Source organism: Lipophrys pholis (genome assembly GCF_963383615.2).
Source record: "Lipophrys pholis genome assembly, chromosome: 3".
NCBI classification, from domain to species: domain Eukaryota; kingdom Metazoa; phylum Chordata; class Actinopteri; order Blenniiformes; family Blenniidae; genus Lipophrys; species Lipophrys pholis.
In genome coordinates this window covers 17,772,099-17,794,464 of record NC_137627.1, presented here as the reverse complement: position 1 = coordinate 17,794,464, position 22,366 = coordinate 17,772,099, and the positions used below count along the sequence as shown (strand labels likewise).

Genomic DNA, 22,366 nt, shown 5'->3' with positions numbered 1-22,366 from the left:
ACAGCTTCAAAATTTCAGAGAATATTCATCTTTTGACCAGTTGTTCTTTCCCAGAGACCTCTTTCTCCCAAGCCATTCAAATCATACCGCATAGCTCACGTTCAAAATCTTCCCGGTTGCTATTAGTGGTAATGCTTCAGTAAACTTCACATGGAATCAATCCAATGCACATTATTCAAACATGGCATTTTAACATGTCTCTTCTTAAAAAACAGAATTCAACAAGAGGGAGTGGACATCTTTCCAAAGGCCCCATGTCCCGGTGGCCTCACCACTGAGTTCCAGCTCAGCTCCACTTTTCATGAAAACAGTAATTGAAATATGATAAACAAAAAAAGAGTTCCAATACACAACATGTATTGTATATGCAATATAGGCGTATATATATATTGTATATGTAGATAAATTCAAATTAGTATAAATACATTTTTCTTTTCATGTATATCTGTATCCTGTATTTCTATATCTTTGTGCTGACATGTCTGAAATGATTTAAGAATAAATCAGGGTTGTTATTGGTTTGATTACTTCTAACCTCCCATCTGAGTCCTAATGTCCTGATATTACATTGTTTTGTCTGGTTGTTTATTTTGTTTGTTATTTTTCGGGTAATGTTTTTTTTTTTTTTGATTTCTCGTGTACACCGTTTGTCTTAGACAAAATGACAGCACATTTTACTTTCATCCATATTCATCTGGGATCAGCTACCACTCTCACACTTAGTTTGATAAAGCAGTATTGAATAATAACGGTAATACTATGAAACTTCAAAAGTATACAGAAACACAACAAATGACTCACTCACACTGATGTATTATCACCTTAGACAATATCTTGATCACAAACACTTTTATTATTAGATACACACAGAGAAAACAAAATAACATGGCAAATAAGCAGCAATTTATAAACCCAAACTGAAACTTTCCATTCCCATCTTTAACACAATCACAAGACACCAGTAAAGTACTTGAATATACAGATATACACGAAAACAAGCCAAAATAAAGACGATGATATTAAAGATATTATTGTAGGTCCTTGCACATATTTTCAAATGTTTTTGTCACATTTGCCCACACGATTGAGGACATATGATGGATGCTTGTTGAACTGAAATATAATTTTGAAAAAACGAAAAGGAAGCAAGTTGAAAGGGAATGACTCACCTGTGAAGGTTTGTTTTTAATGGATCACCAAGTCTTTTATTACATTGAATTTGAGCCTATTTACTCCATATGGACTTACATTTTTTATCTGCCACAACAGAAAAATACAGTAAGATTTTTTTATTAAGAGATTAATATGTGTTGACATTTTTCCAGGATATTTGTACACATTTTTGTTTTTAGAGCTTTCACTGTCCCTTTGTTTTCTGATTTCTGCTTTTCTGCTTCTGACGAACTACTGCCAGAGTGGTGAAGAAGTTTCCCATGAACAGAATGAGGAAACAGAGACCACTCGTCGAGACCTGGCAACAAAAGCATTAGTAAGCAAATCAGAAAGCATGGCTGTAACTGGTTTATAACTAATGTATATGACTGATAAACAAATGCTCAGTAGAATATGAAAAAAATATCAAAATGTTGAGGGTGAAACAGGGAATATCTGTGGAAGCACTGACCTGCCATTCTTTGCAGTCTGGGAGCTGTGTCATTCTGAATAGACACAGACCATTGAAGAGTTGCCAGAACTGCAAGACAAAACATGAAAACTGAAGGGCTTGCTTTTTATTTTCAAGTGAAAAGATGTAGTGTACAAATAGGCAGGCAGACAAACACACTAAATCTCAGCAAAAGTTACTCATGCCCAAATGCAATCAAAAATGCTTAGTCCAGAATGAGGTCAGCATTTATTATGGGTATTTACCAGTCAAAACCATGACAGAGCATCTGGCAAAATAAGCCACTTGACGAAACTGTTCAGTGTCGCAAAGTGTACTCACATGACCAAAAAACAGGAAGGGCAAGAGAAATGTCAGCCCTTTCCACATCCACGATTGAAATCCCTCTAAAAGCAGAAAAAAAATTGCATCGTTTCATTTTTCAACATGTTAATTTAAGAAATGACAAACAGGGGCTCCAGACAGTCATTTGAGCTTTGCTGCCTGTTTGCCTCTCTTCTGTTTGCCCATTCAAATCCTGTGCTCTTGATGTTTTAGCAGCATTACCCACCCACAGTCAGATCCATGTTGTGTCTCTCTCCCAGGGCCCGCAGTCTGTACAGACATCCACTTTGATAATAGCACTGCAGACACTGAACAAAACCTGTCGGTGCCACGAGAAATCAACACAAATCCCTCTTTGTTCATAAGAAAATGCAGAGATCAGGAATGAAGACGTTTGGTCTTACTTTGATACAAGGAGTAGGCTATAAACTGGTTCCTGAATATCTTGTACATGTTCCCCTCTGGCCTGCAGAGTGCACAAACATGTACATGTGGGCAAACAGTGTGTTTGTTAAATGAACTATGTAAAGTTTCTGTCTTTGTGAACTTACCACGTCAGCATGACACCCGTCAAAAACGCTGATATGTAGTGGTGAAGGACCCACCATCCTTTGATTCTGTAACACGGTACACACATTTTTAGACACACGTTTGTCAGGAAAATGATGGAAAAGTAACATAATCATACAATCTTCCTTTGCCTAATTACCAGTCTGTCCTCCAATACTGTGCCCATGAACCTCCTCACTGTGGTTCTTTCTCTCATACATTCATGACTATAAACCATCTTAACTTCATACCTCTCACATGAGCTGGTCTTTACTGTTCCTTTACTTATTTAATGAAAAAAAAAAAAAAAAAAATCTGAATGTGTTTTTTTTTTTTATTGATGTGCTGACCTGGATCCATTGGTGATGAGGATACTTTCCCTGATAGTTAGTGTACAGTAGTACCACAACAGCAGGAAATTAAGGATAGCGTCCACAAATCTAAAGACAGGAGAACAAGTCATGTTATATTCAGGAGTTACCGTCACAATGCATATGAATACTACGTGACACAGTTGTTGCAGATGTATACGGCTAGATTCCGTGTGTCCACTTGTACTTTACCTGTAGTTCACAAAGAAATAGCAGATGAAGGAGAGCAACAGCAGAATGATGGTGAGGCACAGCTTGAACTTCTCATATTCGTCTTTGTAGGCAAATCTGGTGGGGATTGGACATTTTCAAAGCTTTATATATCAAGAGAAATGCATGCGATAAGGAAACAGACAGCCGGTCCTCTTTTAAACAAACTCCTCATTGGTGCACTGAAGCCTGAGTAACCACATCACCTCACGAAGACAAAACTGGAAAAAGGCGCACGTGACAAAATGTGGACTTTATTTTCAGAGCGTATTGGCCTTGACCGTCATTGCTTACTTTGCCTGCTTGCTGAGAAGAGTGACATTGACATTTCCCAGAACCATCCTGAGGTATACCCTGCAGTGAGAAACAATCATATTATGTTCGTGTTTATCCTCATTTAAAGGGTCAAACGATGTTGTTGTGATTAGTAGTTTCAGCAATAGCAACCGCGGTTTGAGTCTGAGAATGTGGACCGCTTCTGTGTGGTTTGTGTTTTTTCCGGACATGCTGGTTTCTTCCCACAGAATAAAAACACTTGAGGCTAAGTGGTGACCCTCAGGTGTGAATGTGAGCGTGTCTTTGTCTCTCTGTGTGTTTGCTTTCTGACCTATCCAAGATGTTTTCTGCATTTGCCCAACGTCAACTCAGATGGATGGATCATTATTCAATCCTTTACATATTTTCACACATTTATTTGTTTAACACCACAATTTTGTTACATTTTTTTAAGAAAATGTAATTATATAAAAGTCATCACCCATTTGTCTTGGGAAGGAAAGCGTTCATTTCGAAGAAAGTAGTCTGCCTTGTCTTGATTTTGTCTTTTATTTCTTCCAGCATCTCAGCGTCTTCTTTCGATGGTCCTGTGCTGCATCTGATTGAAACACACAAGCAGAAGATGAGCTTGAATCATTGGTGCACGAAAATGGTTTGTCTTATTGGAGCTGAAGAGGAATCTTTCAGTCAGTGTCACTTAGGTTTTCTTCGTCCTGGTACATGTACTGTGACCTGGTGTACTCTTTTAATTTGCACACAATCTGGATTCGTTATCCATGCAAACTCTGTGATTGTTTGCAGGTTCTCACCTTTTCACGTGGTATGACATATCATCCAGTTGTTTCTGCTGCCGAGAGATTGAGGAAGAGCCGCCTTGTTGTAGTTTGGAGATTTCATCCAGTTTTTGTAAGTAGATTCTGTGCGTCTCCTGGACGTCGATAGAAATCGATAGTTAGGTTCTATCCATTATTAGAAAAAGTATAAGGATATACCTCCCAAAGACCTGGAGCAGGTAGCTATGCTGTGTGAATTTACGATAAAAAGACTAATATTACATGAGCTTTACATGGAGTTTATTCGCTGGATGCAAAAAAAATGCTCCATTCGTGTACGTCAGGGTTTCACTTCTAGTTGAACTCAACGTGAAAATGTTGATAGAACTTGTTACTTCTAGCTGATTGCGGTTTGCGTCTTACCTGAAGTTGTTGATACTCGTCCTCCAGGTATTTCCACTCCTCCAGAATGTCTGCTACTATTTTAGGCATCTCGTCAAAAGTTTCGCTGGCAAGTCCACTTAAGTAAAACAGTTATTACTTTAAACAGTTTAATCACAACGACATGCTTTGAAATGCCTGAAGAATTTCCCAGGGTGTGTGTGGCACCTTCACAGATGTTTATTGCTTGAAGTGAACTTTGACTGGTACAAATGTTCAAGATTTTGAATTGGACGTTGTTCCGTGGAAAATGTCTGGTTAAGATATTCTTCATTTATCACAAACAGATTTGAATGATTATGGTCATAGGCAACTCTCAGAATGTGAAAAACAACAAGACTGTATTAGTATCTCTGGCAGGGTTCCCTCAACAATGTTGTGGTTCTATTTTGACAGAATCACAGCAGCACATTTGCAGCATCTAGTGGACAAACAGACTTATTTTGAGAGAAAGAAAATATTAAGGAACGTTATATATTTATATACTGTCTGTGAAATTACTTCGTAAAATCCATACTGTGGGAGTGATTTGGAGAAACACTGGGACATATTTCAGATTGCACTTCTTTGTGTTAAGCATTGATCAAACTGTTAATTCGTGTATTTAATTATGTCCAAGGGGAATATGAAATGTGAACATTTTCAGAATGTACTCACACTTGTTTGTGGCAATGCTCCACGAACGTCAAACACCTTTGATGGCCTTTGAAGTGAAATGAGTTTGACACGCTTGATCTAAATGGTTTGTAATTAACAATAACAACAATTAAAAACAACAATTAATTCAATTCAATTCAATTCAATTCAATTTTATTTGTAAAGCGCTAAATCACATCAACAAACATCTCAAAGCGCTCTTACAATGATAGAGTACAACAGAACCCAACTAAACCCTTCCAAAGCAAGCAGGTGTAACAAGCAACAGTGGCCAGGAAAAACTCCCTCGCATGGAGAGAAGTTCATAAGAACTCCCTCTTCAGGAAGAAACCGTGGGGCGGACCCTAGACTCTGGAAGGGCGGCCGTCTGTCTTGACCGGTTTGGGGGAGAAGTACATGGGATAGGACAGGGAGAGAGAGGAAAAGAAGAGGGAGAGAGAGAGTGGCAGACAGGCCAGATAAGTACAAATACTAAGAAAAGTCTATGATGAGCGTTGGTCTGATGATGAACCAATCTCAGTCTGGAGTTTAAGGGCCGTGCCGTTGCGGTGGGGTCCCGGTGCTGTGGTGGGGTCGGGTAGTAGGACCGTCGTAACTCCACTCTGTGAGTCTTGGGTGTGATCCCCTGGATCCTGCTCTCCTCCTGTCAGGGAGAAAAAAAGACGGCGGCAGTATCTGGTGGCTACAGTAATGTTGTTACACAGAGAGAAAGAAAGAAAGACAAGAAACAGAACCTCCAAATGTAGAGTTCCTCCCTTTAACGGGAGAGAAAAAATCCCCTCAGCAGTCTAGGCCTATAGCAGCTCAACTTAGTGGTCCTATTTTATTCCTATTTTATTCCTAATGAGAAGCTTTATCAAAGAGAAAGGTTTTTAGTCTACTCTTAAATAAACTAATGGTGTCGGCCTTTCGGACCGAGGCTGGTAGTTGATTCCAGAGTAAAGGAGCCATATGGCTGAAACTCCTGCCTCCTGTTTTACTTTTATGGACTTTAGGGATTACCAACAGTCCTGCATCCTCAGAGCGAAGGGCTCGTGGAGGGTGATAAACTTCTAGAAGTTTCTCGATATAGGACGGAGCCTTCTGATGAAGAGTTTTATATGTGATCAGAAGGATCTTGAATTCTATTCTAGATTTAATTGGAAGCCAGTGTAAAGATGCTAAGCCTGGTTAGTAAACGTGCAGCAGCGTTCTGCACTAGCTGTAAGATCCTAACAGAGGAGTTTGGACATCCTGACATTAGGGAGTTAAAATAATCTAATCTTGAAGTCACAAAGGCATGAATAATTTTTTCTGCATCTTTGAAGGACAAGAAGTTTCTAATTTTTGCAATATTCCTTAGATGGAAGAAGGCTGTCCTGGAGACATGTTTAACATGGGAAATAAAGGACAGATCCTGATTAACAATGTTGACATAAAACAATCAGGAAACAAACTAAAATAGGAATACAATGCATTGATGTGTAAATCATAAAGTCAAAAATATAATTTATTATCAGGTGTTGAACTGACATGCAATTCTTTTAGAAAGACTAGTCCATTTTTGGACAGGATGGATGGAAGGAAGGATGGATGGATGGATGGATGGATGGAAAATAAAGGTCATAAGATGAAAACTTTCTAAAAAAGTGGGGACAGGTGGAATGCTTCCTACGTGGAAGATAATTGCTATAAAATAAATTGAAAGCCAGAAAGTCTTTCTGAAACTTGCACACGTTTCCCCATCTTTACACAAAAATAATTAGTCACCCAAAGTTTGAAATAAAACAAGACAACAAACTCCTCCAGGCCTGTTATTTTGGCTGCAACCATATCAGCTTAAAAAGAACATGCACACTCATTTTCCACAAAAAAAAGCTATTAATATTTTATTGAATAGAAAATTGAACCAAATCAACAATGTAGTATTGTAGTTGTGCATAGTTTCAAACATATGTATATATAATGCAAGCATGGGCATGTTTGCATTGTACTTCAATATCAGTACTAAATGATTTGCATACTTTAGATTTTCTTTTGTTTTATTCACTTTTACTTTTATCGAGGACCTTTAACAAATTCTGATTACACTACTGTTGTTATAGTTGTCTGCTGCCTTGAGATTTTCCACCACCAAACAATGGTGAAGTATGGTGCCTATCTGATAACTACAGTGATGATCATCAGTGATGGCAGATATTGTCCTCAACACCATTACATTTTTAACTTTTCAAAAACAATTAAGAAAATCAGTTCCAGATGGGAACTTTTTTGATACATCTACTTGTGCTTTAGTCACTTATTTAAGTTCATTTCAGACTTGATTTCAGTGTCTTTTAGGTCCATGTGACACATAATAGTCGGTTCTCTTGTGAACATTGTGTTCACTGCTTTTCTCTTGAATCATTGTGACGCCAACGTTTTGATGATTACACAATGTTCAGATGCTTTATCAAAGTTCAGTTTCAGTGTGTGTGCTTGTTGAGTCTCAACCTACATGGCATAACCATAAAACTGCTGATTGCAAGTAGGACTGGCCTGGCTGGGTCCAAAGGTGTGGCCTTGCAAAAAGGTGGCAACGCATCAAGCTGGGGTTCCAATTCTCTCACATCTGAGCATTTTTTGGTGTTCGACGTCGTCTCTGAGGTGGCTGAAGTCTGATTTCCGTATCATTGTCATGTATGTTGTCATCATTGGCACAAAGACCTGGCATGATTCTGTTTCTATTCTATTTTGGTTTTCAGGCACGCTCTCGCCGTTTTTCTCATTTAGATAAAATTTTTAACATTTCAGACATAAAACATGAGACACAGGACAGTAATGGCAAAACCACAGCGCTTTAATGAAATTACTGTAACTTTGGAACCATAAAATATAACAACCCATAAAAATTTTAGATGCTGAAACTTCCTATCATACCGACACTATATCCTGTGTATTGAATTTATTTAAAAAGGTATAACTTGGGATTATTTATTACTATGTATTACCTATATGAGAAACACCAGATATGTTTCTAAACACTTCACAAATGTTGATCTCCTCGCGTTTATTGTTTTGTCTTGACTATCACCATTACAATGTGAAAAATGCAGCTACTCTGAGTCTTTACAACCCATCTGGCTCTTGACAGCTGATAATTCATAAAAAATGAGTCATAAACTCAGGTTAAAGGTGTGATGTGCAATTAGGATTCGCAACTCTCATCCTTTGTTGTCGTATTAACTGCCGTCCAGCACAAACAATGATAAAGGAACAACGTGATACTTTACAAATAAACTAATTTATTGACTTATTGACAATCAAAGGAGGAAGGAAAAATTCAGTGGATCTTCTCGTGCTTTTTTCTTCAACACCTCAAGGACTTGGGCAGACATCCCAGGTCTGGAGGTTATATTTCCCAGCCAACTGCAAAGTCAAAGAACTCATTAGCATCTCATAGTTAAATTACAGGCAATTCTAATAAGTCTATCATTTATTGTCATTTCATATTAACTGGCGATGTCACCGTGATCAACTCCATCCAATCATTGGTCAGTTGGGGCAAAATCTTTAGGATTGCTCGTTTTTTCTGATGGTTGAATTTAGTGAACACTTTCGTAGCTTAAACACCAATGATTTAGGATTATACCCCTGACGTTTTAATGATTACAGATGTATGAGAATGATTGTAAATTTCTGACTCTGAATTAACTTTCTTTACAACTTTATTGGTCTATTGTGAATAGTGCAGTGAACAAGTTTTCAAAATGCTTTAATTGCTGGTATCTTTCAATCCATTTACAGTTCTGACAATCAAATCCACGCTCATCGATAATTAATTTAGAAAATTTTGTTCACAAAATAACTGAGAAATATGACAGAAACCGTTAAAAAGATAAATTGGGTTAGTAATAACAACAGCATAAATATCTGGAAAGCATATTGTGACAAATGTAAGTAGCAGAAACATGCAAACAAGCAAATTAAAAGCTTTTATTTATTTATGGTTTGACTTACCGGCGGAGTGTTAATGGATGTGGCAAGTTAAATTTCTCCCTCAAGAACTCATACGCTTTGGGTCCATAAAAATAGAGTGTTGTAGCAAACTGCTTTTGATCTTCTGTGTATTGATCAGCTGGCGTCACAGATAAATCAAGTGGCAGATCTGGTCAAGAAAAAGAAAAAAAGAAAAAAGAAAAAGTACACTTAACATAAGACAATCCATCAAATTTGTCTAAACTAGAAAACAATACCCATCACGTGTTGGTGTCCTGGTGATTGGTTAGTTTCATGGCGGAAATCTGCAATTACCTTTGTATGATTCCAACAAGTTGCTTGTCTTTTCTGTCAGGGTCCGCATGTCTTTCACTTCCTCCAGGAGAGCACTAACCATTACTTTAGCTCTTTTTTCTCTTTTCTTAGCTTTCAAAAGTTCCTTCTTGGCACTTTCAAACTGGTTGCGGGTCTCTTCATACTTTCTTTTTATTGTTGATATGTCCGCAGCATAACAATGTTCTATGCTGATAAGATCTACAGTTGATGAACAAGGTTCTGGTTGTGATTCCAGTTCGGCAGCAGGTTTTTTTTGACTCGTTTGTAATGTCCTGGTAGTCTGCGAAATGAACATACACATGCATAAGCATACAATCACTGATGAAATCATTATTAAAGATTATGTCACATGCCTGTCCAATACCTTTGTTGATTTCAATTATTACAACGACTATGTATATATATATCTTTCAAACATTTGTGTGTATAAGTACAGCTTATGCATATTCTCCATCTGCTATTTGAAACGTATATTCTCATACAAACGTGCCATAATTACTTGACCATACAGGCCATAATCTTACAAATTCTTTCAATACTGATTAAACATTTTTCATTTCTGTTCAATTGTCAGAAAGCAGAATACCTTCCTACCTTTCCTTTACTCTTCCATGACATAACAGAAGGAACCACATCTTTCTTCAACCTTTTGTGCTGAGCATGCCGTGAAATAATGAAGTCAGATGGCACAAAGTGTGCGGAGCACACATAGTCATAAGGTGTTGGATGCCAAGGCTTTTTACTTGTAGGATCAAGTCTATTAATTGCTCTCGTCCAATTTTCCAGCAGAGTGGGTTTCTTTGGAAACCTGCCATGAAGAAAAAAAAAATATATATATATATACTTCATTGTATATCTGGTGAAATATCTCTGCTCAAATACAACCGAAATTCAAAATACAACATACTACAATAAACGTCATTTTGTTCCATAATATTCTTATTCAGTGTCCAGTCCACAATCACAAATATTGCAAGAAACTTAATCGATTTCATGAAAGATTGCGAAAGAACCATTGGGTCTAGAAATGTGAAACCACCGCCAAATAATTATTCTTGTGATTCTTGTGACGCATGCATACAAGTGGCAGAGGAGTGGTGAGGTTGGAACAACATGAGCGTCGTCGAGTTCTAAATAAAACCCTAAACTGAACAAATATTATCCTTGGAACATACAGGAAACTTTTACAGATTACTTTTCATGTACTTACGCGTGGAATGTAATGGATGAACCCTTAGAAAAGCGATTTTTACAGCCAACAGCACAGCATGACTTCACCATAGTGTCACGCTCCTTGATATTGTTTTGCCACTACCGGAAGTCGGGTTCTGAAATCTTCAAGCGGAAGCGGAATTGCAGTTCATTGAACTAATGTCTGCGCATGCGCGTGCGGCTGACAGGAGTCGGTCAGTACAGTCTGTGTCTGAAGCGGCTTCAGTCTGTCCTTTCTGGTCGGATAACAATAACACAGACACTCAAGAGAAAGAAGATCGACTCAAACAATTTGATGACAGAGGTGAGAGTTCATCCTGTGATTTGATTTAGCCCACATCAGCCTCGTTATGAAGCTGCTGTCAGTCGGTGTAAACAGTCTGTACTCACAGTTAAGACAAGGTTGGTCGGTCAATTTATCTGACGAAATAGTCTCAATTTATTTCTATAAGGTTAAAAAAAGCCAAGGTGAGTCCGACCTGTTTTTCAGTGACACCACCTGAATCAAGCTTAAAATACTAAATATTTCCTGTTTATGTAGCTGATGTGTAGTTTAGTTTTATTAAGTCATATTTAATTACCCTTGTTGGTATGGACATCGTAGTATAGTCATTTTATTGAATGACTAAAACTAATTTCACCTGGTCCAGGTGAAATTAGTTTTTCCAAGATATCTTTGCAATGGCCTTTTAATCACTTGGTACTGCGACTGTTACCAAAATTATTAAAGCTCTCCTGTCAATTTATATTCAAATGTCACTGTTATCCCCTTGTATGTTTCCACGTGAGTCATGTAGTGTATATTTAACCCTCTTTCATAGATTTGAATTAATTTACAATTAATGGCTAGTCATGATCTCTCTCTCTCTCTCTCTCTCTGTCTCTCTCTCTCTCTCTCTCTAATTTTCTATTTTAACATACCTCTTGTGAGCACACCTTAGAATAACTTTTTATTCTGTTTATCATAATAATTAGTTTAATTAGTACTGTATTCTGTCAAGACACACTGAAAGAACAATATTTATTTGCAGTCAATAGACCCGCTATTGAGCATTACTTGCTTATTCTATTCCTGCAAAGATATTTTGATCCATTAGAACTGTAGAACACCTTTGCATCTACTATTTTACAATAGTATTTTTTTTGTGTTTCTCCTCTTTATTTTGTCCATTGCTGAAGTTCACAATACATGTTATTAGTCTCAGGTCCTTAAAGTAGCAGCATCATCTAGCTCATCTTCCTGTTAAGTCCGAAGAGGGGTAGGGCTGCAAATCACCCTGGATTAAAGACTCAAGACTTTCTAATTGTCTGTGTAATCCTAGAAATATGACTGTAAGCTTGTTTCACTTATGACAGACAGGAGATGTGTGCTGCCGTGTACGTCCTGTCAACGGTAACCGGCTACGTGCTCACCTCTGCCCTGCTGCTGAAATGTCCAACTCTGTTGCACCGGAAGAAGCGAGAAACTTTCTTCAGCAAGCACATTTCCCACCGCGGAGGTAAAGACCATCGAGGCAATGCAGCGTGCTATCGGTATTTATCCAGCAAAAGATTCCGTGGAAAGTTAGTTTAAGTGATCTCAGTCAAATAAAATAATGAAAATGAAACTTTTAATTGATTCAAACTTTTGAATCAATCTTGAACAGGGTGATAATAAGACAGAACACGTGAAGACAAAAAAAATAAAACTTTAAAAAGAACAATATGGTGACAGAGGGAATCATATAAGTATATTCAGAATGAAGACTACAGTTAAGTTGATAAAATCTCAAATGACGAAAGGAAAAGAACGAGATGCTCCGATAAAACAAGACACGTTAAAACTGAGTTTAAAAAGAAAATTGCCATCTTCTTCAAGTTCTGATCAGAGTTTCTTTGAGGGTGTATTTACATGGTTTTGTTTGCAGTTGATTCTATTGAAGAGCTTGAGTTTGTCTTGTCGGCAGCAGAATCCACAGAAACTTGATAAACCAAAGTTACACAAACTATAAACTTGTTCTGAAACTCATCCGTCCTCCAATAGGAAGGTCAATACAGACAGAAACACAAAGTCACAGGAAGAATTTTACCTCTTGAAGGGCAATTTTATTGTCGTTGTGGTAGTGAGAGTTACGAGGTTGAGAAAAAAAACAACCCCACCATAATAATAATAAGTGTTTGCACTTCACATTGCAGGTGCAGGCGAAAACCTGGAAAACACCATGGCAGCTTTCAAACAGTGAGTCATGATGACAAAGCTCTTTCTAGGTCCGACAGTACGGTCGTGGTGTGTGTGTTCTTATGATGTAATTGATTTCGTGGGATTCAATTTAATCAGTTTTTTTTTTTTAAGAATTAGATGTATATTTTTCTTTTTATGCTTCATTTTGATCTGGTAATAAAGCCAGGTGCGAGCAGGTTTTTGTTATTTTTTTGTCTAATTGATTCATAGTTCATTAGAATCTATTAAAAGTCAACACACTGCTGTTTCGGGTTGAAACAATGTGACCCACAAAGCTGATCTGAAGTGAGCAAAAGTCCGCAGAGCCTCTCAAGCCGTCGTCACGCGTTAAGCTCATGTGTTGTGTGTCGGTCTGCGCAGCGCGGTGGACCTCGGCACAGACATGCTGGAGCTGGACTGCCACCTGACCAAAGATGAGCAAGTTGTGGTTTCACATGACGCCAACTTGCAGAGAGCCTGTGGCATCAGCGCCGACATCTGTAACGTAGCCTACGCTGTGAGTTCCTGCGCCTGTTTTGTGTGGAGCTTGCATGTTCTACCTGTGTGTGTGTGTGTGGGGGGGGGTCAAACTGAGAGCAAGTGAGATGTTCTAGAAGGTAGTTTGACAGGGTGCAACAACAAGCTGTGTTTAAAGATATGTGCCAGTGGTAAGTATTGATAAGTTCAGTTTTAGTTCCTCCCTTCTAATATTATGTAGATTGGTTCCTCCCTGGCAGTACTTTCAGTTAAAAGGCAGAACCTGTGAAAATTAAACGACTTCATCTTTTGATTAGCTCACAAAGATTTTTTCCAAAGACATCGCCCGCTGGGTTTGGCTCCGGCTCCCAGCGACCCTATGTTGTGGGAATTCATTATATGAACTCTCTATCAAGCAAGTGGGGAAAGTTCTAAATGTAAAGTGAAGCTAGTTTCCACACTCGTCTTCTTCTCCCCTCAGTCCGATGTGATGAAACCGGTTTCTGACCTAAATTCTGGCAAGTACTGAGACGCTTCGCTTGAGATTCTCACCGAGGTGGTAAATGAACTATTTGCTTATTTTTGTGGTCTTAGGGTCCAGTTGTGTCGGGCTGGGCAGCATTAGACTGTGTGTTGTGTTCAATGTGCCTCTTCAACCTACAGTAAGGTTGTAGACTACCGCCTGTTAGTTTACATTAGTAAAGAGTCTGTTGTTAAGGGGTCATTTCATAAAAAAATGATGTGGGATTATTTGCATATTGTTTGAGAGTTGAAGCAACAGTCACGTGTGGGTTTTGTTGTCATGAGGAGGATAATGTGACCTGATCAAGTGAGGTTCAGACCAAGCCACCTGATTATGTCACATGATGGTCAAAACACTCATTGAGGATTTCCCTTTGCTTTGCTTCTCCTGAGGGTCGCAGCTTAAATCTGAATGTTTTATTGTGAAAGCGGAGGTGATGAAGCTCATTGCCGCTGTTACAGTCTCTCTCCCTGGTCTGTTAGCCGCTGAATTCTATTTCTGTCTCTTTGCAGGAACTCCCTCCGTACCTCTGCAAGCTTGGTGTGACCTTTCAGAGGGGTGAGCGTCACGCAGCCATGAACCAGATTTCATTTCAAGTCTTACATTTTCTCACATCATTGTACAGAAGATCCTAGAGGTGTGATTGGAACTTGCAATAAATAAGGCTGCACATTTTCTTTGGAAATTGCGACGCCGCAAAAAAGCTCCCCTGTGGTCAACATCCTCGCTGGTTTCGTTAACTGTTGCACAACTTCTCTGCTTCTGCTGTACGATGGTCCGAAGCCCCGGAAGTTCATTTTCATGTCACGTGTCATCAAGTGTTTGAATTCCGAGCACATGCTGACCCAAATTTGGCCGGAGATGAATCTTTAGGGAATTATGCTTCAATAACAACACCGGGCTGATTTTAGTATTGCACATTGTTGTTTTTGTTCACTTTGTGTGGAAACTAACGCTCAAATAAATATTGGCCAATTTAGCTGCTGCAACGCATCCATTCATCTGGAACAAATGACCGTAATCTAGTAAATGTATTTAACGGACAATATGTTACAATAATACACATCTTTATTTCTAAGCTGTTTAGCGTTGAAGGACCCGTTTGGTGTGTTTACGTTGACCTGAAGCTGGCTGTGTTTCCCCACTCGTCTCTGTGCAGAGTGCGTCTGCGAGGGAGGGCAGGACAAACGCATCCCTCTCCTCACGGAGGTTTTTGATGCATTTCCAAACACCCCGGTTAACATTGACATCAAGGTCAACAACGACACGCTTATCAAGAAGGTCAGTGTGTGTGTGTGTGTGTCTCCTTTTTTTTCTACTTGAATCTTCCTTTGATTTTCAAGACTTTCAGCTCAAATTCTCTAACTGAGGTCGTGTGAAGTCCTCCATTGTGGGTAGGGCTGCACAATATATCACAAATTTATCGTTATCGCAAAGATCCACTGACTGATGAGTGTTTTAATGTAAAGATTGTTTAAAAGGCCTGAAAATGACTAAAAACAATTAACGTGTTCTACTTAAGGGTTTGTATTTATAGCAAATCGTATTATCACAATCTACACACATCTCCCCCTAAAAACATCTGAATGTGCCCTCTTCATACAATAAAAAAAAAAAAATCAACAAGAAGAACTCAAATTGCAGTTCATTGTTTTATGATTAATTAAAGAAATTTGCTTGTCCCGCCTTATCAAACCGATCTGATCCTGATCTGAAATCCTGCAGCTCCAGTGGTCTCAATTCTGAAACTCTGGAACGGACTGCTTCTGCATGTCAGACTGACTAATATAGTCACTTCAGTTTGCGTTTAACTCATTTATTTATTCATATTTTGCTCTATATGAATCTTGCCTTTGTCTTTTTAAGCCATGCAACACTTTGGTCAACGACTCTATGAATACACTTGATCAGATCGTCATGTACACGATGTAAAAACTGTGATATTTTCATAGAAGTCAGTGGAGCATCTGTACGTCAATTTCAGGTGCAAATTAAAACTGTCTAGATTTAATGTTTTAAAGATGTTTTTTTTTGTTTGTTTTCTTTGCTGCAGGTGTCTGAGCTGGTCGTGAAGTATGACCGAGAGCATCTGACAGTTTGGGGTAACGCAAGCAACAAGATCGTCAAAAAGTGTTATAAAGAGGTAATGTTATAGAACGTGTGACTGTTTTACACTGATTTCAGTCACTTTTATGTTTTTGTCACTTCTGACCGAGGCATTTGAGTAGTCGCTGCGTTATATGCAGGTTTAAGATAAGGGACGCCTTTATTTATCTCACGGTGCAGAAATTCCCGGTATGTAAATTGCCTTTACGTATAAAAACTGTGCACACATAAGTATAAAAATAGACACATAATAAGATTAGTGCAAGCACAGAATATACAAAATGTACATTGAAATACAGTGCAAATCCAGATGTAAAAATAATAATTCATGCAGATGCAAAATAAATGCAAACACACTGTAACTTCACCCATAAACATGCCTTTACAAATACGTTATGTTTGCCTTGTAATTTAAATATTATGTGCGACATAAATAAATAATTAAATCCTTCGACCAGTAGTGGATATTGATATTGTTGGTATTATAGTGGGATGAATGGGAAACGGAACTAAATATTTCAGCAATAGAAAATTATGTGTGTAAATAGTAGGATTTCAAAAAAACAAAACAAAAACGTGCAGATTAGGGAGTTTGTGTCTTTATACACCATGGTATTGCCTTGGTATTCCAAGAGTCGTTTTAAAACTAGAGAATTTTTCTTTTGGCATTTGGTATCACTGGAATTGAACCAAAGTCATGCTTGTCTGTTTGTTTTCTCAGAACCCTCACATCCCGGTGTTGTTCAGCTTTCCCAGAGTGCTGCAGCTGCTGGGTCTCTTCTACACTGGCCTTCTGCCCTTTGTTCCCCTCAAGGAGCAGTTTCTGGAGATCCCCATGCCTTCCATTATCACCAAGTGAGTAAACACATCATATGAACTGTTTTCTGCTGGTTGCTGTGCAGCCCTGGTAAATACAGAAGTCCTCTTGCAGCTCGTGTTTATTTGAAAGATTAAACTTTTATCACTTGTCCCTAAAACAATCTCAACTCGAAATTCTTTAGTTACATTTAGGTTCGAGGTTATGGTTTTTTTTTTTTTTTCTAATTTTTTCCAGTTTAATAACTCCAGTCCTAAAATGGGGCTGCAGCCCGTTATAAGTGAATAACCTCTGCATGACAGTGTAACAGGCTTTAGTGGGTCACCGGAGGATTAACTTTGCCCCAAACTCTGAAGGTAGCATTCATACCAAATTAGGCAACATGTCACCTTCTCACAGGGTTGTAACTGGAGTGTGAGTCGGTCCCTTTGGCTCTTCGTCCTCCAGAAGATGATTCTCCAACATTTAATCGGGAAGGCATAAAACCAAAGAACGATTTCATCCTTCAAAAGAGATGCAGGAGTGTTGTGACGGCCACAAATGACACAAAAGCCTCAGGTGGGGTTGTAACAGAAGATTGTCCTGATTCATTTTTGTCCCCAGTCTCTGCAGACTCCCTTAAAATTTACTTACATTCACACATGAGGCCAATTGAGCGGCATCAATTGGCTCCAAATGCATGTTTCTGGACTGTAGAAGGGAACCGGAGTGCGGTAAAAAAAGCCACCTGGAAGAACGTGCAAGCCCCACACTGAAAGGTCCCCAAGCCCAACTGGGGCAGATTAAGTAGATCTTTAGATTATTAATTTGATCGTTTAATGTTGGCAGCTCTTTTAGCTTCTCCCCAACACTGAGCCGGGACCGAGCTGTTTTAACTATTTGATGTTCGCTCAATGACGGTTCATAATTATATTTTTTGCACAATTAAAACAAAAGAAAATGACCTAATGAATGAAAAGGTTATTGAGAGGAAACTAACCAGAGGGCTTTGAATTGCAGAGTTTCCACTAAGTGTGTTTATCTGGTTGTGTTTGTCCTGTGATGGACTGATGGTGTCTCCAGGGTGGAGCCTACCTTCACCCACAGTCTGCAGAAATCAGCTCCACCCGCCAGATGGAGGAATTTTTGTGTCTCTTTCCATCTAAACCAGAGTTGTCTAACTTGGAACTGTTTACTCTTCACTAACATGGTGCCGTTGTCACATTGTCAAACACTGGAGACAAACTTTGAACCAGGACACAAAGTTTTACAAATGAACAAATCCGATTTGTGTGAAAATGTGTCCGTCGCTCTCAGCTCGGTAGTGTCACGATGAGCTCAGCGTCCTCTCTTGTCTCCGAGACCTCGACCGGACCGTAATCCGGTTTGAAGGATGCTGTTTGAAAGACGAACCGTCCCACTGATTAGATCTCTAGAGGAAACATTCACAGCCCCTCGCCTGGAAGCTGGTTTGTTAGTGGATCGTAAGGATCAAGGTCAAACCAGCGGATTTCACATGCCGAACATTCAGCAGGGATCAACTCATTTCTCCTGTTTCACTCTTATTCCACTAAAACCTGTTTCTAAATGCACCCGCTCCCAACAAACCACACTTAAATCTGTGTGACTGATCGACGTATGGCTCGTATAGTTTGTCACTTCTTTCATTCCTGAGACTGAAATGTCAGCAGTCTCCACAAAATGTGGTAAATTTGTTCCATGTAGTAGTTTAGACAAGAGTAAAATCAGCTTGATTGTGTCATATTTGATCTTCAGGAGCCTCAAACGTAGAGGTAAAGTAATATACTCCGCCCCAATTCTTTACACTTCATTTTACCGCTCTGTGTGATTTTGCAGACTGAGGGATCCTGACAGACTGACCAGGAGTCAGCGGATCATCACCTGGCTCGTAGACGCGTAAGTCATTAATTGATGCAGATATATAAGATCCCTCCACATCAGTAATTGCAAACTGCATGTGTACTTCATAACCATAACTCTTAGACCAGGGGTGTTAAAGCATAATGCCTGGGGTCCAAAATAGACCTGCCAGAAGTCTTAAAATGACCAAAAATATAGTAACTGGAATTATCACCATTTGTAATTTGATTGCTGTTTTATTCAGAATGACATTCATAACGCAACGTGGAGACGACGAAGTAGCTGCAGTGAAACCTTGTTGTTCATGAAGTATCACCAGAGTCTAAGCCATACCGTGACGCTGAGAACCTGCAACATCCTGCAAACGCAGGATTAAGCTTGACCAGGACCAGGACCAGGATTATTAAGAATGACATCATGTCGAAATGTTTTGGAAAACTTGTTTAGATTTTTGTAAAATATTTTAGATTAAATGTCACCTTTTTTGTATTACTTTCATATATCTTTGCACTAAATCAAAGGGGAAATGACCAAAAACATTATTATAACATATATTGCAACGTTTTTTTCTGCTCCGGCCCTTGGAGATAGAATGGGGCGTTATATGGCTCCTAAGCTAAAATGAGTTTGAAAGCCCTCTCCTGGACTGTGTATCTATATTCCAACATTTAAGAACTACCAAAAAGAACAAACCTGGAGCTTTAGATGCATTTGCTGGCAGTAAAATTAAAGAACTGTGCGATGTCGAAAGTGGAAGTTCTTTTTGAATAAAGGGGGCAGAAGCACTCAGTCTTTGAACATTATTTTATAACAATTCCACAGCTTTAAAACCCAAATAAATCCAGGCAATAGTCATAAGAGGGTTAATCCCAGTTTTAAATGTGTAAACCTTGACTGTTGGTCTTTTTGTCTATTCTTCTCTGGGACTTTGAAACAGCGATTTATGCCGAGCTTTTACAATTGCACAACCATGCTGCTCTACTTTCTCCCCGCTAATAAGCATTTATTTCTCTCTTGCAGTTTGCTGATGAGGAAAGTTCTTTTTGAGCATTTAACTGCCAGAGGGATTCAGGTAACACGGCCGTTACTACATCATACCACTCACAATGAGGAAATATATTCTGCACTATCAGTGATTGAATGTGTACTGGATGCAAGTACTGGAATATGACGCTGTGCTCGTGCAGCTGGGAACCGGTATGATTACCACTTGGGAAAGTCCCCATTTCCCAGTTTATACAAAACTTATTTGACCTTAGATCAGAACTGCTGCTGATGTCAGACCAGTGCGAAGCGCCCAGTTTCCGGTGCATTTTTCCCACTTGGGAAACCGGAGCTTTCCCAGTTACTAATGAGTGCACTATTAATAGAAAGCAGCCGCCTCCCGTTTAGATTGCTTCATAATTACATTTTTATCTTTATTACACACCCGTGACGCCCCAAACTGATTTGTTTACATTGTGAGAGGATTATGTTTATTGCCATGGATGTTGTAAATACCTGATATAATTATACTCACTCAGAACTGTGTGATAGGGAGCTTCACTCCCGACAAAATGCATATGGATACCAGCCGGAGTGGCCACAAAGGAAGGCAGCTGGTGACTCCTGCCGTCTGGTTTCAGGTGTACATCTGGGTGCTGAATGACGAGGAGGACTTCCAGAGGGCATTCGACTTGGGAGCCACGGGAGTTATGACAGATTTTCCCACCAGGCTTAAAGATTTCATGGACAGGAATGGCATTTCTAAGCCCCAGTGACCTGCCAAAATCTACCTCACCCCGCCTCGCCAGTGATTATCCTTCAAGCTGACTGACCTGCCAAACCAGCCCCCTCCACCACACACACACACACACACACACACACACACACACACACACACACACACACACACACACACACACACACACACACACACACACACACACACACACACACACACACACACACACACAGCCAATTTATACTGCATGCATTCCAGCAGAGCTCCTCTCACACCCTGTTTCGTAGCGAGTCGGGATCCCCGGTGTGATTCTACCAGGAGTTGTGTTGTTGAGACAAACTGTACGGTGTGTCACCTCGAGGAATCACGTGATACATGTGCCGTATATCAATATCAACATGTTTGAGTTGTCTTCCCTGCTGTGCATTTACACCTTTGCACACATGTATGTATTAGTATCATCCATTTAAACATTATCCTTGGTAGTATTACCATTGACTTTCACAAGAGACTCCTGATTTTTAACTTATAAATATATTTTTCAAAAGATTTACTCATAAAGAAACCCATATAAGCCTATTTAATGCTTTAAAGCAATTAGTGTGTTGCTAAAGTATTGTGAGGAGAAACACCAGCAGACGCAGCTTGATGTGTTAACGTCATCTTATTTTGACAATAGTTTCACACTTACTGTTTCCTACAGTCGCAGAGGCCGAAGTGCCAGATTCAGCCACAAATGCACTTACTGGTGTTAACGCAAAGCACGCAAAGGTCGACACACTGCTTCAGTATAAATGTAAACTTTTCATAACTACAGGAAGTTTACATTTAGTTCTGCACTGAACTGCATTGAAACCTCTATGTGTTTGTGCGCGTGTGTGATTTAGTCATTTCTAGATTTGTCATCAAATCAAAAGTATTGATCGAAGACTTGTGTCCGTTCATCTGAAAGTGATTTTAAAATTTTTTTTTATTTTGCACAAAATAAGAAATGGAACTGATTCATGTTGATTTATTGTTCAAATTGGAAATCTACTCAAGACCGGCGATGTCGAGACGTTCTTCACCTTGAGTGTTAAATTAACCAACATTCATAGTATAATCATACCCATGACATGGCCACACAGTGAACGGTCCGTAATGAATGTAGATGTTGAATGTACTGTATATTGTTGGAGGTTTTTGCAACCCGATGGTATTCCTATAATTTATGTGTTTGTTGTGTGGTGTTGTTGTATCAGTGCCGTCACTGAGTTTATGCCTGCAATCTTATCCCTTCATTTTCAGCACTCTTCTTTCAAAGATATATAAAGACTTGATCCACCAATCATAGTTATAGTTTTGTGAATATATTTGATTACTTTGCGTTGTGTTGCATGCAGTGTTTTTATTTTGGCACGCTAAAGTGAAGCTGTCGTGTTTGAGTATGTCGTGGCAGAACCAGTTTGTGGGACTTGACTTAATGGAAGTACATTTTCTCCACACTGAGTTTCTCGTCTGATTTACTAAAACATTTATGAAAATAAAAGATATGTTATTATATGTGTGTTTTGTGATTGTTTTGGTTATTTGTTCACGAGCCATGCTGCAGACATGACAGGAGGTGGCGCTGCAGACTTGAGAGCTTTCTGTAGGTTTCTTGAACCAGCTTCAACAGATGCTGGACATGTTTCATAACTTGAAGAAGATCTGACTGGAACGATTTCTTCATGTTGACAGTAAATCATTCCACGCTCTCTTTCTTGGAAGATTTTCTGCAATAAGACTTGATACAGTTAAACTTTGTATCGTTTCTAAAAGAGTTCCGTGAAAAAAAGCGTTAATCTGCTGGCTGCACGTTTTCACTGTGGACCAATCAGCGTAGTGTTGCTATGCCTGATCAGTCTGCTGATTGGCTGATGGGCCTGTCAATCAAGAGGAATATAGATGA

General features: G+C 39.1%; 2 protein-coding genes and 1 long non-coding RNA gene across 5 annotated transcripts; 1 reads left to right on the top strand and 2 right to left on the bottom strand.

Annotated features, from left to right (window-relative positions):
- Positions 1–816: 816 nt before the first annotated feature.
- tmem120ab (transmembrane protein 120Ab) lies at positions 817–4,757 on the bottom strand. 2 transcript variants are annotated; one of them, XM_080458982.1, is made up of 12 exons: positions 4,551–4,746; positions 4,164–4,282; positions 3,836–3,952; positions 3,373–3,432; positions 3,061–3,156; positions 2,848–2,937; positions 2,500–2,565; positions 2,353–2,414; positions 2,175–2,267; positions 1,946–2,010; positions 1,625–1,693; positions 817–1,471 (listed from the first exon to the last, which is right to left on the bottom strand). In XM_080458982.1, the coding sequence occupies exons 1-12, from the start codon at positions 4,617–4,619 to the stop codon at positions 1,358–1,360; spliced, it is 1,020 nt and encodes a 339-aa protein (XP_080315108.1). In that variant the 5' UTR covers positions 4,620–4,746; the 3' UTR covers positions 817–1,357. The 2 variants fall into 2 exon arrangements, with proteins under 2 accessions (XP_080315108.1, XP_080315109.1); XM_080458983.1 differs by lacking the exon at positions 3,061–3,156 and having other exon boundaries at positions 818–1,471; positions 4,551–4,757.
- A 3,260-nt stretch (positions 4,758–8,017) lies between these two features.
- LOC308106933 lies at positions 8,018–10,855 on the bottom strand. The gene is made up of 5 exons (XR_013935176.1): positions 10,729–10,855; positions 10,113–10,326; positions 9,498–9,798; positions 9,204–9,351; positions 8,018–8,612 (listed from the first exon to the last, which is right to left on the bottom strand). It is a non-coding gene; the product is annotated as an uncharacterized lncRNA (long non-coding RNA).
- A 36-nt stretch (positions 10,856–10,891) lies between these two features.
- Positions 10,892–21,974, top strand: gdpd1 (glycerophosphodiester phosphodiesterase domain containing 1). Of its 2 annotated transcripts, XM_080460478.1 has the most exons (11): positions 10,892–11,034; positions 12,087–12,229; positions 12,906–12,948; positions 13,312–13,447; positions 14,443–14,488; positions 15,090–15,211; positions 15,984–16,073; positions 16,758–16,891; positions 18,690–18,749; positions 19,734–19,785; positions 20,339–21,974. In XM_080460478.1, exons 2-11 carry the CDS (start codon positions 12,094–12,096, stop codon positions 20,471–20,473), a joined length of 954 nt encoding a protein of 317 aa, XP_080316604.1. In that variant the 5' UTR covers positions 10,892–11,034; positions 12,087–12,093; the 3' UTR covers positions 20,474–21,974. The 2 variants fall into 2 exon arrangements, with proteins under 2 accessions (XP_080316604.1, XP_080316605.1); XM_080460479.1 differs by lacking the exons at positions 19,734–19,785; positions 20,339–21,974 and adding an exon at positions 18,958–19,497.
- The last annotated feature ends 392 nt before the right edge of the window (positions 21,975–22,366 follow it).

Coding starts and splice junctions, on each gene's coding strand:
- tmem120ab (XM_080458982.1), bottom strand. CDS start 4,619: ATGCCTAAAATAGTAGCAGACATTCTGGAGGAGTGGAAATACCTGGAG. Junction 3,433..3,835: donor TTCCTTCCCAAGACAAATGG/GTGATGACTTTT, acceptor TTCTCACTGCAG/GGTATACCTCAGGATGGTTC. Junction 2,011..2,174: donor CAACATGGATCTGACTGTGG/GTGGGTAATGCT, acceptor TTCTGCTTTTAG/AGGGATTTCAATCGTGGATG.
- gdpd1 (XM_080460478.1), top strand. CDS start 12,094: ATGTGTGCTGCCGTGTACGTCCTGTCAACGGTAACCGGCTACGTGCTC. Junction 12,949..13,311: donor ACCATGGCAGCTTTCAAACA/GTGAGTCATGAT, acceptor CGGTCTGCGCAG/CGCGGTGGACCTCGGCACAG. Junction 16,074..16,757: donor TCAAAAAGTGTTATAAAGAG/GTAATGTTATAG, acceptor TTGTTTTCTCAG/AACCCTCACATCCCGGTGTT.